The sequence below is a fragment of the Oryctolagus cuniculus genome, chromosome 18 (assembly GCF_964237555.1).
Source record: "Oryctolagus cuniculus chromosome 18, mOryCun1.1, whole genome shotgun sequence".
In the NCBI taxonomy this organism is placed as follows: Eukaryota; Metazoa; Chordata; class Mammalia; order Lagomorpha; family Leporidae; genus Oryctolagus; species Oryctolagus cuniculus.
In genome coordinates, this window is record NC_091449.1 from 1,408,951 (window position 1) to 1,435,450 (window position 26,500).

The following is a 26,500-nucleotide window of genomic DNA, read 5'->3' on the forward strand; positions in this document are numbered from 1 at the left end:
TTTTGAATATAAGACTTATCAAGATTACTTAAGTTTTATATTTTTGTGTAGAACCATTTTAAAAGTTTTTTAAATCTATGCCCCACCCCTTTTTTTGTTGCAAGATTTAGTTATAATTAAATTCTTGGCCGCCGCCGCCACCCAGCCAGGCTGCTGTCAGTGCTGCCGCCGCCATGGCTCAATACAAGGGCGCCGCAAGCGAGGCGGGCCGCGCCATGCACCTTATGAAGAAACGAGAGAAGCAGCGCGAGCAGATGGAGCAGATGAAGCAGTGGATTGCAGAGAACATAATGAAATCCGATATCGACAAGAAGTTCTCTGCTCACTACGATGCGGTGGAGGCAGAGCTCAAGCCCAGCACCGTGGGTCTGGTGACCCTGAATGACATGAAGGCCAAGCAGGAGGCCCTAGTGAAGGAGCGGGAGAAGCAGCTGGCCAAGAAGGAGCAGTCAAAGGAGCTTCAGCTGAAGCTGGAGAAACTGTGAGAGAAGGAGCGCAAGAAGGAGGCCAAGCGGAAGATCTCTAGCCTGTCTTTCACCCTGAAGAAGAGGAGGCAGCCATGTACGAGGAGGAGCTGGAAAGGGAAGAGGTCACCACGAAGAAGAGGAAGTTAGGGAAGAATCCAGATGTCGACACAAACTTCTTGCCTGACCGAGACCATGAGGAGGAAGAGAACCGGCTTCGGGAGGAGTTGCGGCAGGAGTGGGAAGCCAAGCAAGAGATCAAAAGCGAGGAGATGGAGATCATCTTCAATTACTGGGATGGCTCCGGGCACCGGCGGACAGTCAAGATGAAAAAGGGCAACACAATGCAGCAGTTCCTACAGAAGGCGCTCGAGATCCTTCGTAAAGACTTCAGTGAGCTCAGGTCGGCAGGCGTGGAGCAGCTCATGTACATCAAGGAGGACTTGATCATCCCCCACCATCACAGCTTCTACGACTTCATCGTCACCAAGGCCCGGGGAAAGAGTGGGCCACTCTTCAACTTCGACTTTCATGATGACGTGCGGCTGCTCAGTGACGCCACCGTGGAGAAGGATGAGTCCCATGCTGGCAAGGTGGTGCTGAGGAGCTGGTATGAAAAAAACAAGCATATCTTCCCCACCAGCCACTGGGAACCCTACGACCCTGAGAAGAAGTGGGACAAGTACACAATCCGCTGAGCATCCTGGGAGGTGGTGTGGTCTCGGCTCCTCTTTGGCTTCCCCGGGCATGCCACTGTGTCGTCGTGGCTCTGGACGTCTGGCTACCCCAACCCTGGCAGCGCCATTCCCTGCCTTTGTCTTTTACAATAAAAAGAATGCACTTGTCAGAGTTGGAGCAGGTGCACTGTGGGAAAAAAAAAAAATTCTTAAGTTATGAGGGACAGCCTTTCCCATGGCAGCAATAGTAGCAAGCAGTGAAAATAATCCCCATTTGAGACACTTAAGAAATTTTAGTCTTAAAACCACACACAAGGGCACTTCACAAGAAGTTCATGGATACAATTAAAAGATGTTGATTTTGGAGCAAAAATATTTTGAAACCCATAGTTTTTATACTATGCATTTTCCGTAAACTTTTTGAAGTGTCATCATACTTTGATGATAGACCTGTCTGCCTTCAAACTGCTTTACTGCTGTGCAGCACTCAAAACAGTCTGCAAAAGTTCTGAGTCCCTAAGATGTTTATGCTGACAGTAACTGACCACAGAAGAAATATCTAAGCCTGGTGAGATCTGTCTGTACCTCCAAAGTTAAAGCCAGAGTAAGATGGCTCTTCTGGATGTGCTTAGCTGCAATCTTCTCCACTCCCCATTTACTACAGGGACTTCTGGGCCAACAAGTCATGTTGTACCTGGCCCCCCGTCAGTCTCACAAACTGCCTACCAAATCCTGTACTTGGAAAGGACTTGGGAAATAGCTTCCTATGAACTGTGCCAGGATACATAGAGTATCACTGGGAACAAAACTCACACAGAGCCCCTTAGAAATACATGTCATCCACACCATACAGTCAGGATCACCCGGCCCTGCAGTCTTGCCTAGGAGGCCCAAGTGAGCAAGGAGAATTATAACAAGACTAAGAATTATTTTCTGATGCATAGGGTACCATTGAGCCACATGAAGACTAGCCCACCAAAGCTGTTCCCCCTTCACAACGGCAGAGCACAATTCAGTTCCAAACTGATCCTGCATGGTACATGTGCCCCCACCAAGGCTAAAAATGGCCTGAACAGTCAGGTATTTATCAGTACGTACTGAGACAGACTGTTTTCCCTCAGGTGATTTGAAATAGGGAACATTAATCACACAAATGGCATCTATGAAGACAGCAAAAACCTCCAAGCCAGCAGAACTCAGATGGTTCTTCTGGCCAGTGCAGGTTCTTGTCTGTCTGAAACAGTTCAGCAGGATGGAAGATGACCCCCAAAGGTTCCTATTATTCAGGATTCCCTTAAGGGCTGGGGATATTGGGGATATAACATAGGGCAGCATGTGCTTGATGCTAAGCAGACTGTAGAGTGCAAGTTAGCTGCAGAAAGTTTCTCAAGTGCTTAGCTCTCATGGTGAGCCTCTGGCTTTGAGATACAAGGTTCAGCTCCTGTCTGCAGCCCTTGAAATATCTGTCTTTGAGTTGTGACCATGGTGACAGTGCTTCCCATGAATGACTGAGGCCTTTCTCTTGTATGAATTTTCTGGTGCCTGGCAAGGGAATACCGTTTGTTGAAGGTCTTCCCACACTGACTGCATTCATAGGGCTTTTCTCCAGGGTGGATTCTCTGCTGCTCGATCAGTTTGTTCTTGTAGATGAAGGACTTGCCACAGGCAGTGCATCTGTAGGGCCTCTCTCCACTGTGAACTCTCTGGTGTTGAATGAGGCCGATGTGGTGCCTGAGCACTTCCCACATTCACTACACTCACAAGGCTTTTCTCCACTGTGGATTCTCTGGTGCTCAAGAAGCTTGTTTTGGGGGCTGAAAGCCTTCCCACATTCATAACACTCATAATTTTGTCGTCTTGCGTGGATTCTCTGGTGCTGAAGAAGTTTAGCCTTAAGATGGAAGCGTTTCCTACAGTCCTTGCACTCGTAAGGTCTTTCCCTAGTGTGAGTCTTGTGGTGCTTAAGAAGCGATTGTTTGCAGATGAAGCACTTCCCACAGTCACTGCACTGTGTGTCCTCTAGTGTCGAATATAGTCAGATGAGTGAATAAAGGCCTTGCCACACTTGGGATACACGTACGGTTCCTCTCCAGTGTGAATTCGCTGGTGCTCCAGGAGTCTCTTCTAGTGGATAAAGGCTTTCCCGCATTCCTTGCACTCACAAGGTCGCTCTCCAGTATGGATTCGCTGGTGGTCAAGAAGTGACTGTAGATGAAGGCTTTCCCACAGTCACTGCACTCATAGGCCCTTTCTCCACGGTGTTCTCTGGTGTCGGAGGACTGAATAAAAGATTTCCCACATTCAGCACACACATAAGGCCTTTCTCCAGTGTCGATTCTCTGCTGATGCCCAACAAATGTTTGTTTGTGGCGGAAGGACTTCCCACATATACTGCACACATAAGGCTTTTCTCCATTGTGAGTTCTGTGGTGCCTCACCTCTGAGTCATTGGAGTTCAAAGACTTGTCGCATTCACTGCATTCCTAAGCTCTTTCTGCACTGTGAGCGCTCTCATGGCTGCTCCATTTGCAGTGCCTTTGCTCCTTCTGAAAGGTCTCCCTGCTTACAGGTGGATACCCGCTACTGCGGTCAGTCGGGTGCTGAAGGCCCACGCTGCCCAGAAAATTCTTCTCAATGTCTTTGCATGTGAAAGGGTTTTCTGAGATAGGGACTTCGCAGTTACTCACAGGCAAGATCATGTTTGCCACACAGGTGTATGGTTTCTGCCCAGGAAGTGCTCCCTAGTGCGCAGCCAGGAACAAGCTGTCTGTCGTGACTAGGATGCACATCTCACAGGGATGAGGTTTGGGGATGGCTGGACCAGGCTTTGGAGCCCTGGCCTGGGGCACTACTTCTAGGGAAGCAGTGTGCCGAGGATGGGCTGCTTCAGCCTCTACTCCATGGCAGCACCCTGACAGCACAGAAAGCGCAGGTGAAGTGTGTGAAGACTTCGGTGAGGACAGCTTGCCACAAGTACCTGTGGAACAGAGGCACGGGGTTGCTGGGTCACATCAAAGTAACTGAGACTTGGCAGCCACCACCTGCATCCCATATGGATGGGCTGTGCCACTTCTGATCCAGCTCCCTATTTTTTTTTTCTTTAATTTGACTGAGTTACAGACAGAGAAAGGTCTTCCTTCCGGTAGTTCACCCCCCAAATGGCTGCCACGGCCAGAGCTGTGCCGATCCAAAGCCAGGAGCCGGGTGCTTCTTTCTGGACTCCCACGCAGGTGCAGGGCCCAAGCACTTGGGCCATCCTCCACTGCCTTTCCAGGCCACAGCAGAGAGCTGGACTGGAAGAGGAGCAACCAGGACCTAGAACCCAGCGCCCATATGGGATGCCGGTGCCACAGGCAGAGGATTAACCTAGTGAGCCATGGTGTCGCCCCCCCCCCCTTTTTTTTAATTTGCTTACTTGAAAGGCAGAGTTACAGAGGCAGAGAGAGGTCTGCTGGTTCATTCCCCAAATAGTCGCAATAGCTGGAGCTGGGCCGTTCCAAAGGCAAGAGCTTCTTCTGGGTCTCCCACATGGGTATGCTGCTTTTCCAGGCCATAGCAGAGAGCTGGATAGGAAGTGGAGCAGCCAGTACTCAAACATAGGATGCTGGCACTACAGCAGTTTTACCCGCTATGCCACAGCGCTCCCGCCATCCCCCACCCCCGCCACCGCAATTAATGAGCCTGGAAAAGTACAAAATGGCTTGAGCTGCTGCCACTCACATGGGAGATTCGGACAGAACTCTTGGCTCAGCTCCTGCTGTTACAGCCATTTGGAGAATGAACCAGTAGATGGAAGATCAATCTCTCTCCCCCTCTAACTCTGCCTTTCAAATACATCATTCAAAAAATAAGGTTAGACCATGCAGTACTGTGCCTCTAAAGTTGCCCATGGCGGTGAGGCCACCACACCACCAAGAGAACAAGGGCAGGGCAGCAGCTCCCTCCCGTCAGTGGTGGGTAGCGGGAGTTTATCAGGCGAGAACTGTGTGGAATTATCCCATCCCAAGAAAATGCAGATACAGGGGTGTAGCTTGTGTTGGAGGATTCTGAAGTCTGTATGTGTATCTCATGGCACAGTAAATGTAGGCTTATGTTGAACATGGAAGAGGGAGGAACAAAACACAGCCAAGGGTGAGAAGTCAGAGCAGAGACAGGAGACAAATGAGACAGGGCCATGAGCCTGGGGTGGGTGGGCACAGGGTACTTGACTACGATCCGGGCATATGCTAGAAAAGTCATACCCTCCCCCTGCTCCTCTTGCTACAGCTGGAGAGTGCTCCACCTTGCCAGGATCACAGGGCTACCCCCCAATCCCCTGATTCAACTGGGATCTGAGAGGTGGGAAATCCTACTGGGAAAACAGGAAATTGAACACTGGCTTAAAGTGACCCAACCCTTATCTACAGGAGAGAAATTTGGGGGGAGGTCTTGTCACAACCTGGGGTTTCCTGTAAATAGTAACCACGTAACTGCTGAGTCAGGCCGACTAAAGACAGGAGGAGAACCTGCGACATTTGTTACAGCTCCAAACGGTGACTTTCGTGAGGACTGGCAAAGCCACAGGGCATGAGGGGGGCAAGCTTGAAGACGATAAATTCAGATCCTTAGCTCACAGACTTCAGGACCGTAGATGCTAGAGCTATAAAGTGCCCAGGCCAGGCAAATCCAGCACCCAGGGTCTGGAAAGCAGGCCGTGGTCCAGCTCTAGCAAGGTCAGGGTGACCCCCGGAGAAAGGGGACGAGTAGAGCTCAGCATAGATCGGCAATGTGATGGCGAGGGACCTTACCCAGCGAGGCTGTAAGTGCAAAGTTGTCCAGCATCACACAGTGATACAGGCATCTCTGGGCTTCATCAAGGAGCCCCCTCTCCTCCTGGGAGAAGCGCACAGCGACATCCTCAAAGGTCACCTGGCCCTGTCATGACGGGGAAAGGTAAGTTCAGGATCCACTTCGATCCCCAGCATCGCCACGTGGCGCGAGGCGGCGCCGTCGGAGCTGTGCAGCTGCACACAGCGTCTCGGCCTGTGCCTGCAGTCGGCTCCCGGGGTCCTGACACTCACTCTGCCACGTCCTGGCTTAGACAGGACCCCAGGTGCACCTGCAGCTCCTTCCTCACTTGGGCACCGCTCTCAGGCCTGCAGCTCCTTCTGTGTCCAGGATGACTGCTGCCCTGCCGGATGCCATTCTCCTCCTGGAGCCCGCACTGCTCAACCGGGAAAACCTAGTTTGTTACAAAACATACTCCATGTCACCCAGCAGTGCCACTCCAAAATGAGTGAGAAACTTATTTATAACAGCTACATGTGCAACTGCAGAAACTTGGAAGCAACCAAGAGGTCTTTCAGTCTAGGTAAGCAGAGGAACTGGTACATCCAGAAAAGCAGATATTCCATGGTGCTAAAAAAAAAAGCAGGGGCTGGTGCTCTGGTGTAGTGGATAAGGCTGCCACCTGCAGTGCCAATGTCCCATATGGGCACCGAGTTCTATTCCCAGCTGCCCCTCTTCCGATCCAGCTCTCTGCTGTGGCCTGGGATAGCAGTAAAGGATGGCCCTCTCATATCTTTTTAAACAAATGAGTGGAGCTGGCATTGAGGTATAGCAGGTAAAACTACTGCCTGCAATGCCAGCATTCCACAGGGGTTCCAGCTCTTCTCCTCAGCCAGCTGTTCGCTAATGGCCTGGGAAAGCAGAAGACAGCCCAAGCTTTGGGCCCCTGCCACCCTCATGGGAGACCCCCAGATGAGGCTCCTGGCCCAGCACTGGCTTTTGCAGCCATCTGGAAAGTGAACCAATTGATGGAAGATCTTTCTCTCAAAGTTCTACATCTTTCTTAAAAAACGAACTATCAAGCCATGAAAACACTTGGAGAAACCCTAAATGCACATTACTAAGTGAAGAGTTTGAAAAGGCTGCATATTGTTTGATTCCAACTATGACATTTTGGGAAGGGAGAAACTATGGAAACAAAGTCAGATGTCTATAGGTACTAAGAGTGAAGAGGGTAGAAAAGATGATTAATAGGAGTACAGAGGACTTACAGGGCAATGGAAATAGTGATGATACAGGCCAGCATACATCTGTCTAATCCATACAATGCACAACACCAAGAAAAATCCTAACTATAGGGGCTGGCACTGTAGAACAGCGGGTTAATGCCTTGGCCTGAAGCGCCAGCATCCCATATGGCCATTGGTTCTAGTCCCAGCTGCTCTTCCGATCCAGCTCTCTGCTGTGGCCTGGGAAAGCAGTGGAAGATGGCCCAAGTCCTTGGGCCCCTGCACCTACATAGGGGACCCGGAAGAAGCTCCTGGCTCCTGGCTTTGGATCGGCACAGCTCCAGCCGTTGTGGCCAACTGGGGAGTGAACCAGTGGATGGAAGACCTCTCTCTCTCCTCTCTCTGTAACTCTTTAAAAAAAAAAATCCTAACTATAGACTTTGTGTAAATGTTCAATTCTAAGTAGACCTACCACGCTGACAGGGGACACAGATAGTGTTTGGGGGTGGCAAGGGATACAGGAAAGCTCTACTCAGTTCTATGAATGCTAAAAAATAACCTTTAATGAAAGTGTGAGAGAAGCCCCACTCCTTTTGTTAAGTACTCCTCCCATTCCCTTTCCCTCTCAGACGATGCCACTTCCACAGTTTGATCTGCTAGAGCCAAAAACCTGAGGTCACCCCTGACTTCTGTCTCACCACGTCCAGCAGAAAGTTGTCCTTATTCGTAACAGATCAAGGAACAGACCACTCAGCTTCAGCACAAGGGCTGGGGGCTGGGACCTGGCCTCCGTCAGCACTCACCGGGAATGTCACAGCAGGCACGAGGCTCATCCTCGGGCTCCTGCAGTCAGGGATCTTATTTAGGACCCGAGTCGCATCACTTCCCTCCACACTCCCACTACCCTCAGTAGAGGCCTTGGCTCCCGAACCTGCCACTCCAGGACTGACTCCTGCCCATGCCTGTGTTACACTCGTCTCCAGGCATTCAGATGCCTGTTCCTTTCCTCAGGAAACCTTTCAGGATCTCAGCCTGCTCAAAATGGGAACAGTTCCTTAGAGCTTTGGCCCTGACTGAGTAGCGAAGCTACAGAGGGGGGACAGCCCCATCGCCGTAACAGTGCCAAGACCATGGGTGTGGGGATGAGGGCTGGAGAGGGTTCTTCTGCTTACCTGTGACGGTTCCACAAAGCCCTCAGCCGCCATGGGGAGCTGTGAGAAGAGGAAGGCTGTAAGACAAAGGTGATCCAGGTAGTTTTCCAAGCCCATGTTCTCTCTGCCTGGCACTGGAGAAGACTCATAACCTCAGGGGCTCAGTCTTCACCACTAACTCTTGCCAACGAGATTTGCAGGGTGGAAACCTGCAAATGAGAGCAACCTTCTAATACAGCTGTAGGCATCACAATCACTAGTGTATGCCCAGTACTACATTTAGCTCTCCCCAGGGTGGGCATTGGGTGGGACAGTTAAGTCACCACTTGGACCCCAGCATTCTGCACTGGAATGCCTGGCTTGAGTCCCGACTCTTCCATTTCTGATCCAGCTTTTTGCCAAAGTTCACCCCAGGAGACAGATGATGGCTCTAGTACTTGGATCCCTGCTACCCACGTGGGTGACCCAAATTGAATTTTAGGCTACTGGTTTCGGCTTGGCCCAAGCCTGGCTGTTGCATGCCCTTCAGGGAATGAACCAGCAGATGGAAGATCCATCTCTATCTCTCAAATAGAATGATGATAAATAAACTTACTACCAAGCCCAGGACTAACATTTCTATAAATGCTTTTGATGAGTCTACCTTTTATCAAATAATTACAGGCATCTGTAATTCTGAAACAAAATATGTAGGTCCCCCCCCCCCATACCAGTTCTTCACGGCAGGGTACTTTCTTCCCCCTTTAGCTAGACCGCCCAGAGGCTTCCTGAATCTCTGTTCAAGACCTTATATAACCTGATCTTCACCCCTCGCCCCGGAGGCCTGAGGCTAAGATCTTAAAGTTACTCTGTCTCTGCTGACCAAGCCCCACTGTGAATTTCCAGGGACCACACTCCAAGCCACTCTGAAAACCCAGGTTTCCTAAGGGAGAACAAATGCCACTCTTCACTGAGGAGATTCCAAGAGCTTTAGTCTTTGCGAGGAACACAGGACAAAAGTTCTATCTTTAGGAAAGCAGAATTTCAGCCAAGTGCTGAGCGCTTTCATAAATGTTAACTCTGCGGTCTGCAAAGCTCTCCACAAGGAGTAAACGGCCGCATGGTACAGTGGCGCCCGCACATGGCCTTCCGCCCGCATCCATCCCAGGCTGCCCTCTGCAGCAAGCCCTGTGACCACAGGCCTCTGCCCCTCGCCTTTCACCTAGAATCCCGCTAGCACACCCCAGAACTTCCCTCTGAATGTGAGCTGCAGACCCCAACCCGTCAACATGTGGACGGCACGGGCCCAGTCTCCACCCTGCTTCCTGCTTCCAGGTGCCCAGTTAACTACACTGCAATATTCTAGAATCACGTCCAGGGGCCGGCGCAGCGGGTTAAAGCCCTGGCATCCCATATGGGCACCGGTTCCAGTCCCAGTCCAGTGGGGGATGGCCCGTGCACCCACGTGGGAGACCCAGAAGATCTGACCCCTGGCTTCGGATCGGATAGGCTCCGGCCATTGCGGCCTTTTGGGGAGTGAACCAGTGAATGGAAGAGCTGTCTCTACCTCTTTCAGGTAAATAAATATTGTCCAAAATCCACCTCCTACCTACCTGATTCTCTAATTCTCCCAGATGTTCAGGTAGCACCCTGGGACCTGGCCTTCACGCCCTGCTGTGGCTCAGGCGCGACTGGGGGGAGCAGAAAACCCCTCCAGCTTTAGGACATTGCAAGATTCTATTCGTGTCGTGTCCCGCCCCACCTCCAGCCCGGTCCAGAGTCCACCGTAACCTTGGACGCTATCGCAGTGGTCTCCCAAGTGTCCCCCTCATCACCTCCTTCCCAGCCTTAGGGATACTTGTAAACCCCACTCACACTCCCCAGGCCCCCAGAAGCCGGCACGGGGACCCCCGAGGCCGCCCTACAGGCAGGGGCCTAGGCTGCCCTCCATTTGGGGCCCTCACCTCTGGGTGAGGATCTGGAGCCCGCAGCACGCACCCGGGGCGATTTCACCATCTTGGCCACTGCCACAGAGGCTGCGGGCAGACTGGGACCTCGGGAAGCGCCACGGCCGGAGAGTCCGGGAGCGAATCTCGGCCGCCGCTCACACTGAGCCTCACGTCTCTTCCGTCTGCAGCGGGGAGAAACGCCTGCCCTAAGCCCCTTGGCGCCCCAGCTACTAGGATCTGCACCAGGCTGGGACCAGCGCCGGGGTAATCAAATCAGAAACCAGCAGACCGATCGCCCAGCCTAGCGCGCCGGAAGTCCCGCCCCAAAGCAGTGCGCACTCGCGGGAAGTGTCTTTTAGGCCTTCATTGGCCAAAACGTTCGTAGATTGGGCGCACGGCATTCTGGGTAATGTAGTTCCTGTCCTGCCAGCGCGACTAGCGAGATCAGTACCCTACAAAATTCAGTGGAAGGGTCTGGGGGAGAGGAACAAAGCACCTGAAGCTAGAGTTGTAAAAGCTGGTCACATAAATTTTAAATACTGTTTGGGGGCCGGCGCTGTGGCTTAGCGGGTAAAACCGCCGCCTACAGTGCCGGCATCCCATATGGGCGCCGGTTCGAGTCGTGGCTGCTCTTCTTCCCATCCAGCTCTCTGCTCTGGCCTGGGAAAGCAGGAGAAGATGGCCCAAGTTCTTGGACCCCTGCACCCATGTGGGAGACCCGGAGGAGGCTCGAGGCTCCTGGCTCCTGGCTTTGGATCGGCGCAGCTCCAGGCGTTGTGGCCAATATGGGAGTGAACCAACGGATGGAAGACCCTCTATCTATACCTCTCTGTAACTTTCAAGTAAATAAATCTTAAAAAAACAAAACTGCTTTAAAAACATAAATACTATTTGAGGGGTACATGCTGTGGCGCAGCAGGTTAAAGCCCTGGCCCACAGTGCAGGCATCCCCGCCGTTGCAGTCTGGGCTGCTCCACTTCTGATGCAGCTCTCTGCTAAAGCTCCTAGGAAAGCAGAAGTCGGCACAAGTGCTTGGGCCCCTGCACCCACGTGGGAGACCCAGGTGATGCTCCTGGCTCCGGATCAGCTCAGCTCCAGCCATTGTGGCCAGCTGGTGAGTGAATAAGCAGATGAAGACGTTGCTCTGTCCCCACCTTTCTAACTCAGTCTTTCAAGTAAATCAATCATCTTTTAAAAAATGAGTTTTATTTTTATAAAGTCAAAACATTAGAAACAGCACATTTTTAAAAGTTGAAAGCTGACAAAATCCTTAATTTAAAGAAATTTCTTGGGGGTAGGAGTTTGCCTCTTCTGCGGGCTGTAGCGGGTAAAGCTGCCACCTGCAGTGCCAGCATCCTATATGATCACCAGCTGCTCCAATCCCGATCCAGCTCTCTGCAATGGCTTGGGAAAGCAGTGAAAGATGGCCCTGCACCAGCATGGTGCTTTGCATTGGCCCAGCTCCAGCCACTGTGGCCATTTAGGGAGCGAACCAACAGATGGGAAGGGCAGGGAGAGGGATCTTCCCTCTGTCGCTCAAATAAATGAATCTTTGAACCAAACACACACACACACACACACACACACACACACATATACACACAAGCTGTGTCTTCTGACACCCATATCCCACATCAGAGCACTGGGTTCAAGTCCCAGCTCTGCTTCTGATCCAGGTTCCTGCTAATGCATGGCCTGCAAGACAGCAGGTGAATGTCTCAACTCCTTGGGTCACTGCCACCCACGTGAAAGACCTGGATGGAGTTCTCTTTACTGGACAAAATAATCAGGCCCTTGCTGCTTGCCCTGGACAGTCCACTCACCAGACGAGAGTTGTGAGAGGAAGGAATTTATTTCAAGCTGGCCATCTGAGGAAAGAGTGATCTCTGGATCTGAAAATGTGCTCTTTCCCTCCCAATAAGCCCGCAACGTGTTTTTACAGGGAAGGGTAGCTGCAGGGGAAAGCGATGAGGCCAGTGAGTGTTAATCGGGCAGGCTGTCAGACTCGGTTCCGTCCGGGGCCCCTCCAGGTGGAAGCCTCTTGATAATGGGGTTCAGCTGTCTGCACACCCTCAGCCGGGTGCAAGCCCTGCCTTTCCAAGACCTCTCCTTTCAGCAGGCTCCTGAAACCCCCCTGCAAGCATTACTCACTGGTCACAGGCAGTTTACATCAGCCAGTCCTTGTCAGCCAAATTACGAGGGGAGGGAGGTGCCTCACTGTGATTGCCAGTTACCTGCTGATGTCCTCCATCCCATATCTACGGAACAGGGGCATCGACTCCAGGCTGACCCTTCCTGCTGATGGACAGCAGAGTAGGGGACCTGGGGAGTGACAAGTTTTGACATGGGGAAGAATGTCTTCCTTGGTTTCTCCCTCTCAGGGAGAGCAAGTCAAAGACATTTGTTTAATTGTTAGCTTAAGTATTTATTTGCAAAGTTTCTGTCTATGTAACCCAATAGGCATATAAGACAGAAAAAGGGCATTTAAAGTCGTTATAAAGATTTACTCTATCTTTTCTAAGGCATAAGGCATGGGTGAGGCACGAGTTTTAGTCTTTGGGTTGAGATACCTCGGGGCAATGCTTTTGCTTCCGAAGTTTTCTTAAAGGTCACTCATGCATATTTGACTAATTTTTCTAATCCATTCAGCTGCTTGTCTGTAAATAATTTCAGGTCTGGAGTTTCTAAAGGGACATCAATCAGATACAGCCTGCTGGAATATACTGTCCAATGCATTCATACATCGGTTTCTCAGGAGGCTCTGAAAGCAGGGTGGGTATACTTAAAGACAATACAATTCTTACAGTAATGTTTACATTATCAGATAATACAGCTACTTCCCAAACAGTCCTAAGTGAGCTGGGAACCTCGCTGTTGTTCCAGAAGTGGCAACATGGCAAGGTGGGCATCACGTGACTGTTACTCTAAGACACATCCAGCTGTGGGCGACAATGCCCAGGTGTTTTAAATGTACGCCACTGGGAACTGCACTTAGTTTTAGATTTTGAGTTAATACTCTGTCCTAATCACCTTTTTGGTAATCAGAAATCAAAGAGCTATCCCAGGTCCAGTATGGGTGCCATGTGATTCTAGCATGTACTATGACAGTTTCAGGTATCATGTGTTAACAAAGCTCTGAAAAGGTGGCTTTCTGTACAGGCTGCACTTCTTGCAGGCTATTGTGATAGTTACCATTGGGTAATCATGCCTAAGAACTCTTTCAGGGGCCAGCACTGTGATGCAATGGGTTAAAGCCCTGGCCTGAAGCACTGGCATCCCATATAAGCATTGGTTCTAGTCCCAGCTGCTCCTCTTCCGATCCAGCTCTCTGCTATGGAGTGGGAAAGCAGTAGGAGATGGCCCAAGTCCTTGGGCCCCTGCACCCACATGGGAGACGGGGAAGAAGCCCCTGGCTTCTGACTTCAGATCAGCCAAGCTCTGGCCTTTGCGGCCTTCTGGGGGGGTGAACCAGTGGATGAAAGACCTCTCTCTGTAACTGTTTCTTTTTTAAAAGATTTATTTGAAGACAAAAAACTTTTTCATAACCTCTCAGCCTTATGTTTTTTAAAAAAGATTTCACTTGAAATACAGAATTACAGAGAGAGGTAGAGACATCCATTAGTTCATTCCTTCAGTGGAGCTAGGCCAATCTGAAGCCAGGAGCTTCTTCTGGGTCTCCCACATGGGTGCAGGGGCCCAAGCACTCGGGCCATCTGCTGCTGCCTTCCCAGGCCATAGCAGGGAGCTGGATCTGAAGTGGAGCAGCTGCAACTCGAACCGGCACCTATACAGGATGGCGGTTCTACAGGCCAGGGCTTTAACCCACTGCACCACAGCACACCTCCTCAGCCTTAATTTTAATTTAGGGTTGACACTAGTGACTCCATCTTAACTCCCATATTCCCCCACTTTGTCATCTTTTTCTTGAAAGTAGCATTAACCAACGGTTCTGTACTAGGCTCTGTTGGTTCCATGTTGCCAGGATGAACTTGGTCCTGGTGGGTTGGTCTTACTAGTCCCATGTTGTGGGGGAAAGACGGAGGACTAGGAGTCAGTGTCAGAAACCTTTCAGCCACATCCAAGCAGAATCTTTAGAGGCTATGTTTAGAGTCCATGGTCAGAATAACCACTCCTGCAGGCGCAAGCCATCCTCTCAGATCAGCAGGCCAGCATTTCTCACTAAGAACTGTACTGAGGGGCAGTGAGTGAGCACAAAGCTCAAAGAGGAAAATGTCCTTTAAACAAATTTGCAATCCAGTAGCAGGCAGTAGGGTCTTGATTATTCGCATTAATACAGAAAGTCAGTTTATCATATAGTAATCTCAGATTTAAAGAACACTCAAAGCTAGCAAGCCTAACCCAGGCAGACTCAGCTTGTTATTTTACAGTCTAAATTAGCTCAAAGAGCTATTTCCTCTCCATGCTAAGAATCCTATCCTGGAGACCGGTGCTGTGGTGCAGTGGGTTAAAGCCCCAGCCTGCAGTGCCTGCATCCCAGTTCAACCTGGCTGCTCCACTTCCGCTCCAGTTCTCTGGGCCCCTGCACCCACGTGGGAGACCTGGAGGAAGCTCCTGGCTCCTGGCTTTGGATCAGTTCAGCTCCATTGCTGCCACTTGGGCAGTGAACCAGCAGATGGAAGACATCTTTGTTTGTCTCCCCCTCTCTCTAACTCTTTCAAATAAAATAAATCTTTTTTTTTTTATACAGGTAGAGTGGACAGTGAGAGAGAGAGACAGAGAGAAAGGTCTTCCTTTGCTGTTGGTTCACCCTCCAATGGCCACCACGGCTGGCGCACTGTGCCAATCCGAAGCCAGGAGCCAGGTACTTATCCTGGTCTCCCATGGGGTGCAGGGCCCAAGCACTTGGGCCATCCTCCACTGCACCCCTGGGCCACAGCAGAGAGCTGGCCTGGAAGAGGAGCAACCGGGACAGAATCCGGTGCCCCAACCGGGACTAGAACCCGGTGTGCCGGTGCCTCAAGGCAGAGGATTAGCCTAGTGAGCTGCGGCGCCGGCCAAAATAAATTTTAAAAGAAAGAAAAAATCCTCTCCTGGGGCTGGCACTGTGGCATAGTGTGCTAAGCCTCTGACTGCAAGGCACCAGCATCCCATCCGGGTGCCAATTTGTGTCCTGGCTGTGCCTCTGCAGTCCAGCTCTCTGCTGTGGCCTGAGAAAGCAGTGGAAGATGGCTCCAGTGCTAGGGCCCTGCACCCATGTGGGAGACCCAGAAGAAGCTCCAGGCTCCTGGCTTCGGATAGGCCCAGCTATGGCCGTTGCAGCCATTTGGGAGAGTGAATCAGTGGACCTTTCTCTCTGCCTCTTCCTCCATCTCTGTGTAGCTCTACCTCTCAAATGAGTAAATTAAAAAAAAAAAAAAAGAAAGAAAAAAAAGAACCCTATCCTTTGAAATTTCCTCAATTGGAAGCCAAAAGACTCAGTTCAGAATTTTAAATCTAAAAGAATTTTCAGAAGTTCAAACCATTTTGGTCAAAAATAAGATCTTAGATTGTAGAGGAAATACGGCCACAACCAGAGACAAAGAAAGAAGAGCGGCCCCTCCTCCCAACACAGACCTGGAAAAGCCGCTGCTCCCAGGTAACTAGTGAGCAGCTGCCATTGGGATCTTGTCTAGGGAGGGAAGACGTCCTAAGTTCTGCTCTGTGAACTCAGTCTTATTCGTCCTAATAAATCTGCCCCTGGTATCTCTTTTACAAACATACTGGCCCCAATGACCATTGGAGTGTGGTCCTAGGTCACGTAGGCTGCAGTTTAAACCCAGCAATGCTGTAACAGCTAAGGTGTGATGCTGATGAATTTATAAATACTGTAAGACACTTGGGATTGTTGCTCAGTTCTCAGGAGATGATTCCAGCTGAGCCTGCTGGTGTAGTAAACTGCTTGATCCTCCACTGAATCTGGTGCCTGTTTGTAGGAAGGGAGTTCTCCCATCCCAGGTTTCTGTAACAAGATAATTTAATACATTGAATCTGGGGCCGGTGCTGTGGCATAGAGGGTAAAGCCGCCGCTTGCAGTGCTGGCATCCCATATGCATGCCGGTTTAAGTCCTGGTTGCTCCACCTCTGATCGGCTCTCTATGGTCTGGTCTGGGAAAGCAGTGAAGGATGGCCCAAGTCCTTGGGCCCCTGCACCCATCTGGGAGACCAAGAAGAAGCTCCTGGCTTCAGATCAACCCAGCTCTGGCTGTTGCAGCCAACTTGTGAGTGAACCAGCAGATGGAGGAGCTCCCCCACCCCCGTGTAACTCTGCTTTTCAAATGAATGATTTTTTTTAACAGGCAGAGTTAGAGAGAGACAAAGAGAAAGGTCTTCCTTCCATTGGTTCACCCCCCAAATGGCTGCTATGGCCAGCGCACTGCGCCCATCCGAAACCAGGAACCAGGTGCTTCCTCCTGGTCTCCCATGTGAGTGCAGGGCCCAAACACTTGGGCCACCTCCACTGCTCTCCCGGGCCACAGCAGAGAGCTGGACTGGAAGAGGAGCAATCGGGACAGAACCGGCGCCCCAACCGGGACTAGAGTGTTTTGAAAGGGAGAGTAGCTGCAGGGGAAGCCCACTCAGCTGCCAATTAGGCAGACTGTCAGACTTGCTTCTGATGGTCCACCCCGGGTTCTACCTGGGGTGCCGGTGCTGCAGGCGGAGGATTAGCCTAGTGAGCCACAGCGCTGGCCACAAATAAATCTTTAAAAAAATATTGAATTTGAGTTCTCAGCCAAAGCTGTGGGCCCGATATAATCAAAGTTCAGATGATCAAACATTTTTAAATGGGTAGATGAAAACTCAGTTCTCCCAATCAAGCCTCAAAGACCACAGAAACACAAGGAACCTCCCCCAAGACACAGAAAATCCTTGTTACCTAAGCCAGTTACATAGAAAAGCCCCAATTAAAAATAGCACATGACATCAATATAGGAGCCAATTACTTCTAAACAAATTTAAAACCTAAGTTTGTCACATGAACCCAAAGGTATTTGCATTAATTTGACAATTTAGGCTTATGTAAGCACTTTATAAATCAAAACATAACTCTTAAGGAATCTTTTACCACAGACACAACATACAATACACAAACACATATATAACATGACAGAAGATAAGGCAGTTTCTGTAACAGCTCTTTTAAATTTCTCACTCCTTTTAATCACCATCAAGTGATTAGAATCACTTCTTGCTCTTAACCTGAATTAACCATGACTTTTCTCATTGGAACCTTCAGGAGAAAAAACATCATGAAACCATTTAGTTTTCAAGATAACTCTAGTTCCGGTTAAGGAGCTGAATTCTCATGAGAAAGTCTTCATTTCAGATTTGTCACTTTAAATCATCTCTGCATTATGATGTCTTGTCTCCCACTGTCAATTACACCAGGGACGTCTGTGGGAAGTTACACCGGGTTTTAAGAGCAGGGGAGACCTGGGCGCTGCTCTACCACTAGGGCGATGCAGAACTGCAGCTCCGGCACTTTTACATCAGGAGGGACTCGAGAATGAACCCAGACACCCAGCAGCTGATGACCGGATCAAGAAACTGATTTTATATAGATGTAGTACGGAATACTACTCAGCTGCAAAAAACAATGAGATCCTTTCTTGTGCAACAAAATGGATGCAACTGGAGACCATTATACTCAGCGAAATAAGCCAGTCCCAAAGAGACACATACCATGCTTTCCCTGATCTGTGGTAACAGAACCAGAAACGTATAGGAGCGAAAATCACACTTTGAGATTTGATGACTGTTTACAGCCCTTGTGTCCCCACCCCCTGGATAAAGTTTTTTCTTCTTACTATTCGTTGAACTCTTTACTTGGTGTAGGGTTAATCTTATGAGTATAAAGTTACCTGAAAGTAGATCATTGTGAAAATTGAGAGGGAATAAGAGGAGGAGAAGGAAGGGTGAGAGGGTGAGTGGGAGCTAGGGAGCAAGTATCGCTATGTTCTTAGGTCTGTGCATATGAATTACATGAAATTTATTTGCTTTCATTAAAAATTAAAATGAAAAAAACATAGGAGGGACACCTAACACATCCCTTTCGGCATCAATGGCTGCAAACACAGCTGTTTGAAAGTGTGTGTAAAAGGTTATTTTCCTCATCATGTAGTTCTTCCTGGGTTTTACTGTCAAGTGGAACAAATTTTTTTCATTTGAACCATCAATCTAGATCCTTCTTTATAAAAAAGAGAAAAAAAACCTTCTTACACAACAGGAAAACTTGCACATAAGGATTTCACCCCATTCACCAGAGCTCTGAGAAAGCCTCCATAGCCACAGGACAGCATTCAGTTCACGGATCCATCTAATGCTGCCTGCCTTTAAGATCCAACACACACACACACAGGCCGTGCAGTATTAGCCATGTCTTAGCTATACAGTCACACTTACAGGCTGCCCAATCAACCAAAATGCGACCCAACAGGCTTGAACTGCCATGTTTTACCAAAGAAAGAAATTCTCAGACAACACTCTCCCAAGCCAAAGCCTCCTCATGGAGGGACTGTGGTAGTGGTCTCAGAATCTTATCTCCCACCAGTCGGTTCCGGAACAAACGACTTAGCCCAAGCAGTGAGGACAGAGGGTTCCTGGTATGCACCCAGTTCGCTTACCTGGGCTTGGCTCCTGAAGGCTCCCTCGAAGCACCGTTTCAAACGAAGCGTTTCCAATAGCTGGTGCTGCCGCGGGGAGAGAGGGGGCTCTCAGCAGCGGCGGGGGTCCCTGGAATCGCAGCCACGGGGCACAAACGCCCACTGGCCTCCCCTGGTAATAGGCGAGGTTTGGGCTGCTCGAGGAGTCCTGGTCCTGGCCCGCTCACCCAGGCTGTGGGACAGAACCCTGGACAGCCACCTCACCAGAGATCAGAGCAGGGAAGAGGAGAAAGCTTGTTCTGAGCCGGCCATTTTGCGAAGAGCGTGCTGTCTGGATCCAGACATGCCCCTTCCTCCCAGCAAGCCCGCAGAGTGTTTGAAAGGGAGAGGTAGCTGCAGGGGAAGCGCACTCAGCGGCCAGTTAGGCAGACTGTCGGACTTGCTTCTGATGGTCCACTGGGCGAGGCTGCCTGATGATGGGGTTCAGCTGTTTGCAATGGAGGGTTGCAGACCCTCTCCGCCAGGTGCGAGCCCTGCCTTCCCAAGTCATCTCCTTTCGGGAGGCTCCTGGGATTCTCACGGACATTATTATTCCCTAGTCACGGCCAGCCCTTGTCAGCCAAAACGTGAAAAGGGAAGGGAAGACGCCTTCATTGTGATCCCAGGCCCAGCTTCAGCCTGCCCAGGCTTCATTGTTGGGGCATCTGGGGAGCGAACCAGGAAATGGGAGTGCTTCCAATATCTCTCTCCCACTTTTCAAATACAAAGAAAAAAAAACTTAAAAAAAATAATGTTTGCTTTAATAAAAGAAACTTTTGTAAGCAATTCTCAAAGACAGAAGTCAGTAAGATTTAGGAATAAAAATGGAAGAGTTAAGAAAATACATTTTATATTTCACTATTGGCTAATAAAAATTCATTTATCAAGAAATTCATTCTTGATAGCCTATGCTGAAGCCGTAACTCCCAATGTGGCAATATTTTAAGTGGGCCTATAAGGAGAGAAAGGAGGTTAAGTGAGGTCCCAGGGAGCCCCACGGCAACAGGGCTGCTGTTCTCCCAGGACAAGGAGCTGACAAGAATGCAGCCACACAGAAGAAAGGCCGTGGCAGGGCACAGGGAGGAAGCAGGCCACAGGATCCTTCCCCCGGAGCCCTGAGAAGAGAAAGTTCTGTTAGCGAAGGCCCCACTCTGCGAGACTCTGTTCTGCAGGTCCTAGCAAACTACCACGTTACACAGTCAGTGTAACCCTGTTCAAGTGTGTGCAAAACAAATTCTCGTGATCGATACATACTCCACATACACAAGTGTGCACGAACTGGGAAACGTGGAAGGTATCTCTACAGTAGCAACGCTCAACTTCCAACACCTCAGAAAAGTACATAAAAACCTTCAAAGAGAGAATGTAAAATGTATTTTATTCATACATTCATATCACAGAATACTATAAAAAGCTGAAAATAGAAACGATAAATATGCAGAAATGAAAGTGAAATAACAAGTATGTTGATCACATGAAATAAGTCATACAATAATTCTTATACTCAGATGGTTCCATTAATACAAATGGCAAAATAGAACTAAAGGGGCTGGTGTTGTGGTGTACCGGGTAAAGTCGCCACCTGCTGTGCCGGCATCCCATATGAGCTCAAGTTCAAGTCCCAGCTGCTCCACTCGGATCCAGCTCTCTGCTATGGCCTGGGAAAGCAGTGGAAGATGGCCCAAGTGCTTGGACCCTGCACTCACCTGGGAGACTTGGCAGAAGCTGCTGGCTCCTGGCTTCAGATCAGCCCAGCTTTGGCCTTTGCCACCATCTGGAGAGTGAACCAGCAAATGAAAGACATCTCTCTCTCTCTCTTTCTCTCTCTCTGCCTCTGCTTCTCTGAAACTCTGCCTTTCAAATAAATAAATTAAATCTTTAAAAAAAAAATAGCACTACATATATATGTGTCCACACATGGATGTTAAAATTATCAGAAAAATGGTGCCGGCCCTGTGTGCAGCAGGTTAAAACTCTGCTTGCAGTGCCAGCATCCAATTTGGGTGCCAATTTGAGTCCCAGTAGCTTTACTTCTGATCCAGCTCCCTGTGAATGCTCCTGGGAAAACAGTGGAGGATGACCCAAGTACATGGACCCCTGTACCCATATGAGAGACCGAGGAAAAGCTCCTGACTTCAGCCTGGCCCAGCCCCAGGCATTGCAACCATTTGGGGAGTGAACCAGTAGATAGAAGATCTCTCTCTCTCTCTCTCTCCCCCCGCCCCAATTCTCTATCTCTGCCTTGAAAATAAATATATAATCTTAAAAAAAAAAAAAAAAAAAAAAAAGGAATGCACATAAGACTTCCGGAGTACAATGAATATTTTACTTATTCACCTGGCCAATAATTAAACAGATGTTAAGTTTAGAAATAGCTAGTAAACTGGCCATGTAAATTTGTTATTTTCTTTATGCATATCATACTCAAAAATATGAAAGTCCACAACTGGGAGGAGGAAATATATAAATTTGGGACTTATATTAAGTGGAAATTCAGATAAAAATATGTAGATACCAGCTGCTGGTCTCAACTACATGCATGCATACAAAGATGCATAAAATCTATACTACATAATTTTTCAAAGAATTGCAGTGTGCAGTTAACAAGAAGCTGGAATCAGGAATGAAGCTGGGACTTGAACCCAGGTACTATACTATAGGATGTGGGCATTCCAACCAGTGGTTTCACTGCTAGGCTGAACACTTGCCCCTCATAGATTTTAATTTTCAAACTGGGGGCCGGTGCTGTGGCATAGTGGGTAAAGCTGCCGACTGCAATGCTGGCATCCCATATGAGCGCCAGTTCCAAGACCTGGCTGCTCCACTTCCAATACAGCTCTCTGCTGTGGCCTGGGAAAGCAGTATAAGATGGCCCAAGTCCTTGGGACCCTGCACCCATGTGGGAAGACCCAGAGCAATCTCCTGGCTCCTGGCTTCAGATCAGCGCAGCTCCAGCCGTTGCGGCCAACTGGGGAGTGAATCAGCAGATGGAAGATCTCCTTCTCTCTGCCTCTCCTCTCTCTGTGTAACACTTTCAAGTAAATAAAATAAATCTTTTTTAAAAAGTTTCAAACTGTTATAAACTCTTTATTATAATTAAAAGCATACCTTTGGGGCCAGTGCTGTTGTGTAACGGGTAAAGCTGCTGCCTGCAGTGCTGGCATCCCATATGGGCACTGGTTCGAGACCTGGCTGCTCCACTTCCGATCCAGCTCTCTGTTATGGCCTGGGATAGCAGTAGAAGATGGTCCAAGCACCTGGGCCCCTGCACTCACATGGGAGACCTGGAAGAAGCTCCTGGCTCCTAGCTTTGGATAGGTGCAGCTCCAGCCATTGCAGCCAATTGGGGAGTGAACCAGTGGATGCAAGACACCTCTCTCTCTGCCGCTCCTTCTCTATTTAACTCTTTCAAATAAATAAATCTTCAAAAAAAAAAAACACAGTGTTTTGTTTCACTGGTCATTAATCTTCATTCATGTATAACATGATAAACATTTTTTAGATATATGATTTAGATTTAGGATGTCCTCTGAAAAATTGGTAAACCAATAATACAAGATTTAGCAACATGATGATAATCTTCAGAAGATACATTTTATTCTTACATTGCTAAAAATTTCTAAAACCTATATTCACTATGCTAAAAATGAACTGACAATGAAGGTAAGTTTCCTGAGGCTTTGTGAACGGGGAGCTCATTTTCAGTCTGGATTCCATCTCCAAGTGAAGGTCTAGAGAATCCTATTTGAGTCGACATGGTCAGCACTGTGTAGAGGAGAGTGTAATCTCTGCTGAAGACAGGGCAGGTGCGTAGGCCTCGCAGCTCTACCTCCTGCTTCCTCAGGCCTCCCAGCAGCCCATATCCGGCTTGTCCCTGTTGGTCCCGGCAGCTTGCACTACGGGTGCTTCCTGACACCACCGTGTGAGCAACCCTGCGGGGGCCGCCTACACCTCAGATAGTCTGGCAGCCATCACACCTGCCTTCCTGGTCTCTGATCTGGGGCAAAAGCAATTCAGCAGGAATGACAGTCTCATCAACAAATGGTACTGAAGTAACTGAACATTCACAAGCGAAAAATGAACATCAACCCAAACCTTATACCTTAAACAAAAATTAAATCAAATACCAAGTTCTTAAATGTAAAACAAAATAAAACTTTAGGAAAAAAGACTAACAACAGAATATCTTGCGGACCAAGGGCTATAATTAAAAGAAAAAAGATCTCATATGAACAACCCACTTTATAATTAAAGAAAGTTGAAAATGAAGAACAAAATTAATTCATATGAAGCCACAAAAGACCCCAAATACCAAAGCTACTTTGAATATTAAGAATAAAATGGGAATCAGCATTTGGCCTAATGATTAAGGCGCTGCTTGCGTTTCCCACAACCCATGTTACAGTGCTGTGTGCCAGCTTCCTGCTCATGGACACCCTGGAAGCAGCAGCAGATGCCTTGAGTACTTGGGTCCCTGCCACCTATGTGAGACCTGGATTGGACTCCCTGTTCTTGGTGGATCCCACTCTGGCCCAGCCCTAGCTGCTGTAGACATTTTAGGGATGACAGCCCCACTGATGCCTCCTAAATAAAATAAATTTTAAGAAAGAACAAAGTGCAAGGCATTCTACTAACTGAATGAGCTCCATTTCCGATACAGCTCCTTGCTAATGCTCCTAGAAAAACAGCACTTGGCCCAAGCCCTTGGGCCCCTGCACCGACATGGGAGACCTGGAAGAAGCTCCTGGCTTCAGACCAGCCCAGCTCAAGTCACTGCAGCCATTTGGGGAATGAACCATCAGATGAAAGATCTCTGTTTCTCCCACTCTCTCTCTGTAACTCTGCCTTTCAAATAAATAAATGAATCCTTAAAAATAATACAGACAATGCAAACAAGGTGTTATGTTCATTTTTTTTTTCTTTGAGGGTCTGAGAAGTGAATAGGTTTATACCAAATGTCAAAAGGGACAGGTCTGTTATGAGACCTCTAAAGATGGGGGTTTATCCAAGCCAACCACAGGAATCTGGTAGCTGTCCCCATTTTTAAAAGCTTAAAACATTTCCAGGGGTCAACTCTGTGGTGCACTGGGTTAAGCTGCTGCTTGCATCACCGGCAACCCATATTGTAGTGCTGATTCAATTCCTGGCTGCTCTGCTTCCAATCCAGCTCCCTGCCAGTATTTCTGGGAATGCATCAGAGGATTGCCTAATTACTTGGGCTCCTGCCACCCACATGGGAGACCTGGATGGGGCTCTGGGCTCCTGGCTTCAGCCTAGATCATCCCTAGCCATTGCAGCCATTTGGGGAATGAGTGGAAGACTTTTCTCCCCTCTGTTATTCAGCCTTTCAAATAAATAAATACTTTTAAAAATAAAAACAAATGCCACAGATTGTGGAAAAATACTGGCAATTGTATCCAGAAATATTAGATTATAAAACAACAAGAAACCAATTTTTAAAATATGGACTGTTCATTTAAAAAGATATGAGTGACAAACACATGAAAAAAATACTCAACAGTGATTAATTAAGGAAAAGAACCACAATTTAATACCAAGTAAAATGGCTAAAATGAATGACTCATCATATACTTACATACAAAGTGTCAGGCTGACATGAAGACACTGCATATCTAACATACTACAGGAACAAATGTGAAATTCCTAGCCATTCAGAACACACTTTGACAGACTCTTTACAATTTAAACACCTGGATCAATCTCCAGCATACAGCATCAGGAGCTCTGGAAACCTGTTCCCCAACAAAATTATAAGAACACAATTCTCAGTCTCTGGAGATGGCTCTAATATACAGCAAATGAAGTAATATGTATTCAGAAAAATCTAGCATTCAGTAAAAATAGCAACATTCTCAGTGTGAACAAAGGCCTTTGGTCCCAGCGCCCTCTACACGCAGTGAGAAGGAAATTCCACGCCAGACTGATGCAGCCAAGAACACAGGGCTCCCTCCTCTTGGAGCTTCCAGGCTTCTTGGGATGAGCTGAGTATCAGTAATTGTCTTCCTGTACCCAGAAGGCATATTTATACAAATGTCATCAATTTCTGGACCCCTCTTAAAGGATACTCTCAGAACGTTCAAGTCCCCTCCATTCCTGATGTTTTTCTCCACTCTGAACTTTGGCCTTTGACCTAAGCCTTTCTCCACATCCAGTGCACTCATAAGGCCTTGCAGCACTGCGAACTGTGCAGCATTGAATGAGGCTGGAGGGACAGCCAAAGGTTTTCTCCCATGTCCTGTATTCGAGACTTCTCTCCAGTGCGAACCTCCTGGTGTCGGATGCGGCTGAAACGCTGGTGAAAGGATTTCCCACGATTGTCACACTCTTAAGACATTTCTCTAGTGTGAATTTTTCGGTGTTTGACAAGGCTGGAGCTGTGGCGATAAAACTTCCCACACTCCCTGCACTCGTAAGGCCTCACGCCAGTGTGAACCCTTTGATGTTTAACAAGGCTGGAGTTCTCGCTAAAGAATCTCCCACATTCACTGCACTTAAAAGGCTTTTCTCCAGTGTGAACCTTTCGGTGTTGGATGAGGCTGGAGCTTTGGCTAAAGAACTTCCCGCATTGACAGCACTCAAAAGGCCTTTCTCCAGTGTGGACCCTCCAGTGTTTAACGAGGCTGGACTTGTGGCTATAAAACTTCCCACACTCACTGCACTTATACGGCTTTTCTCCAGTGTGAACTCTCTGATGCTTCATGAGGCTGGAGTTGAAGCTGAAGCACTTCCCACACTTCGGGCACTCGTAAGGCCTTGCTCCAGTGTGTACTCTGTGATGCTGAACGAGTGTAGAATTGTGCCTGAAAGCTTTTCCACATTCATTGCATGTAAAAGGCTTTTCTCCAGTGTGAACTCTTTGGTGTTGAATGAGGTCAGCATTTCGGCTAAAGGATTTTCCACATTCATTACAGCCATAAGGCCTTTCTCCAGTGTGAACTATTTGGTGTAAAAAAAGGTTGGATTTATGGCTAAATAATTTCCCACATTCACTACATTCATAAGGCTTTTCTCCAGTATGTAGTCTCTGGTGCTGAACAAGTAAATATTTCTGACCAAAGGCTCTGCCGCATTCGCTGCATTTGTAACCCCTTTTCCCACTGCACAAGGCCTCCTGGTTCTCAGTGCTCCCATAGGGCTCTCCTCCACTGTGGGTCCCCTGCTGCCTGGGGAGACCTGAGCTGGTCAGGGAATCCCTCCTACCCTCCCCGTTTTGCCAGGGTTTCTCTGGCAAGTGTACTCTGCAGTTCTTCCATGCTGAGGCCTGCCCCTCTTCTGTGTTTAAGGTTTTCTGTCCACAGTCGAGCTGCTGGTGCTGGTGAGGGTCTGTGCGGAGCGTTTCGTTTACAGAAACCCTCTGTTCCCAGGGCGCCTCCGCAGTGTCCCCTCCAGGCCAGCGACCTGAATATGAAGGAATCCTGATGACATTGCGGGGGGCGGGGGGGGAGGGCAGCACCCTAACAAGTGCATGTCTGACACATTCAGTAATGAGTCCCTGGTTTAGCTGGCAGAATGAGGAAGCGAGGTCAGGATGGGGGAGTGCCTGCTGTGCAGAACTGAATTCAGCAAGCTCACAGAGTGGGAAGACCTCACGAGCAACAAGGACACAGGCCAGGTGCGGCACAGG

General features: G+C 48.7%; 2 protein-coding genes and 1 pseudogene across 2 annotated transcripts in view; 1 reads left to right on the forward strand and 2 right to left on the reverse strand.

The window, feature by feature from the left end:
* On the reverse strand, positions 1 to 10,399 carry LOC100345635 (zinc finger protein 549). The gene is given in 7 exon segments (XM_051835315.2): positions 1 to 2,876; positions 2,879 to 3,151; positions 3,154 to 3,348; positions 3,351 to 4,118; positions 5,929 to 6,055; positions 8,310 to 8,348; positions 10,266 to 10,399. Coding segments are annotated over 7 exon segments (1,761 nt in total). The 5' UTR covers positions 10,284 to 10,399; the 3' UTR covers positions 1 to 2,535.
* Positions 1 to 26,500, reverse strand: part of LOC100345379 (zinc finger protein 773) — a 66,961-nt gene continuing 40,461 nt past the window's right edge. Inside the window, exons 5-7 of the mRNA XM_070063464.1 lie at positions 10,232 to 26,274; positions 8,310 to 8,348; positions 1 to 1,328 (exon numbers count right to left, since the gene is read on the reverse strand). Of these exons, the coding sequence (XP_069919565.1) occupies positions 25,202 to 26,274 (1,073 nt within the window). The 3' untranslated portion in view covers positions 1 to 1,328; positions 8,310 to 8,348; positions 10,232 to 25,201. The remainder of the gene's footprint in view (positions 1,329 to 8,309; positions 8,349 to 10,231; positions 26,275 to 26,500) is intronic.
* LOC138846762 (protein FAM50A pseudogene) lies at positions 174 to 7,579 on the forward strand (annotated as a pseudogene).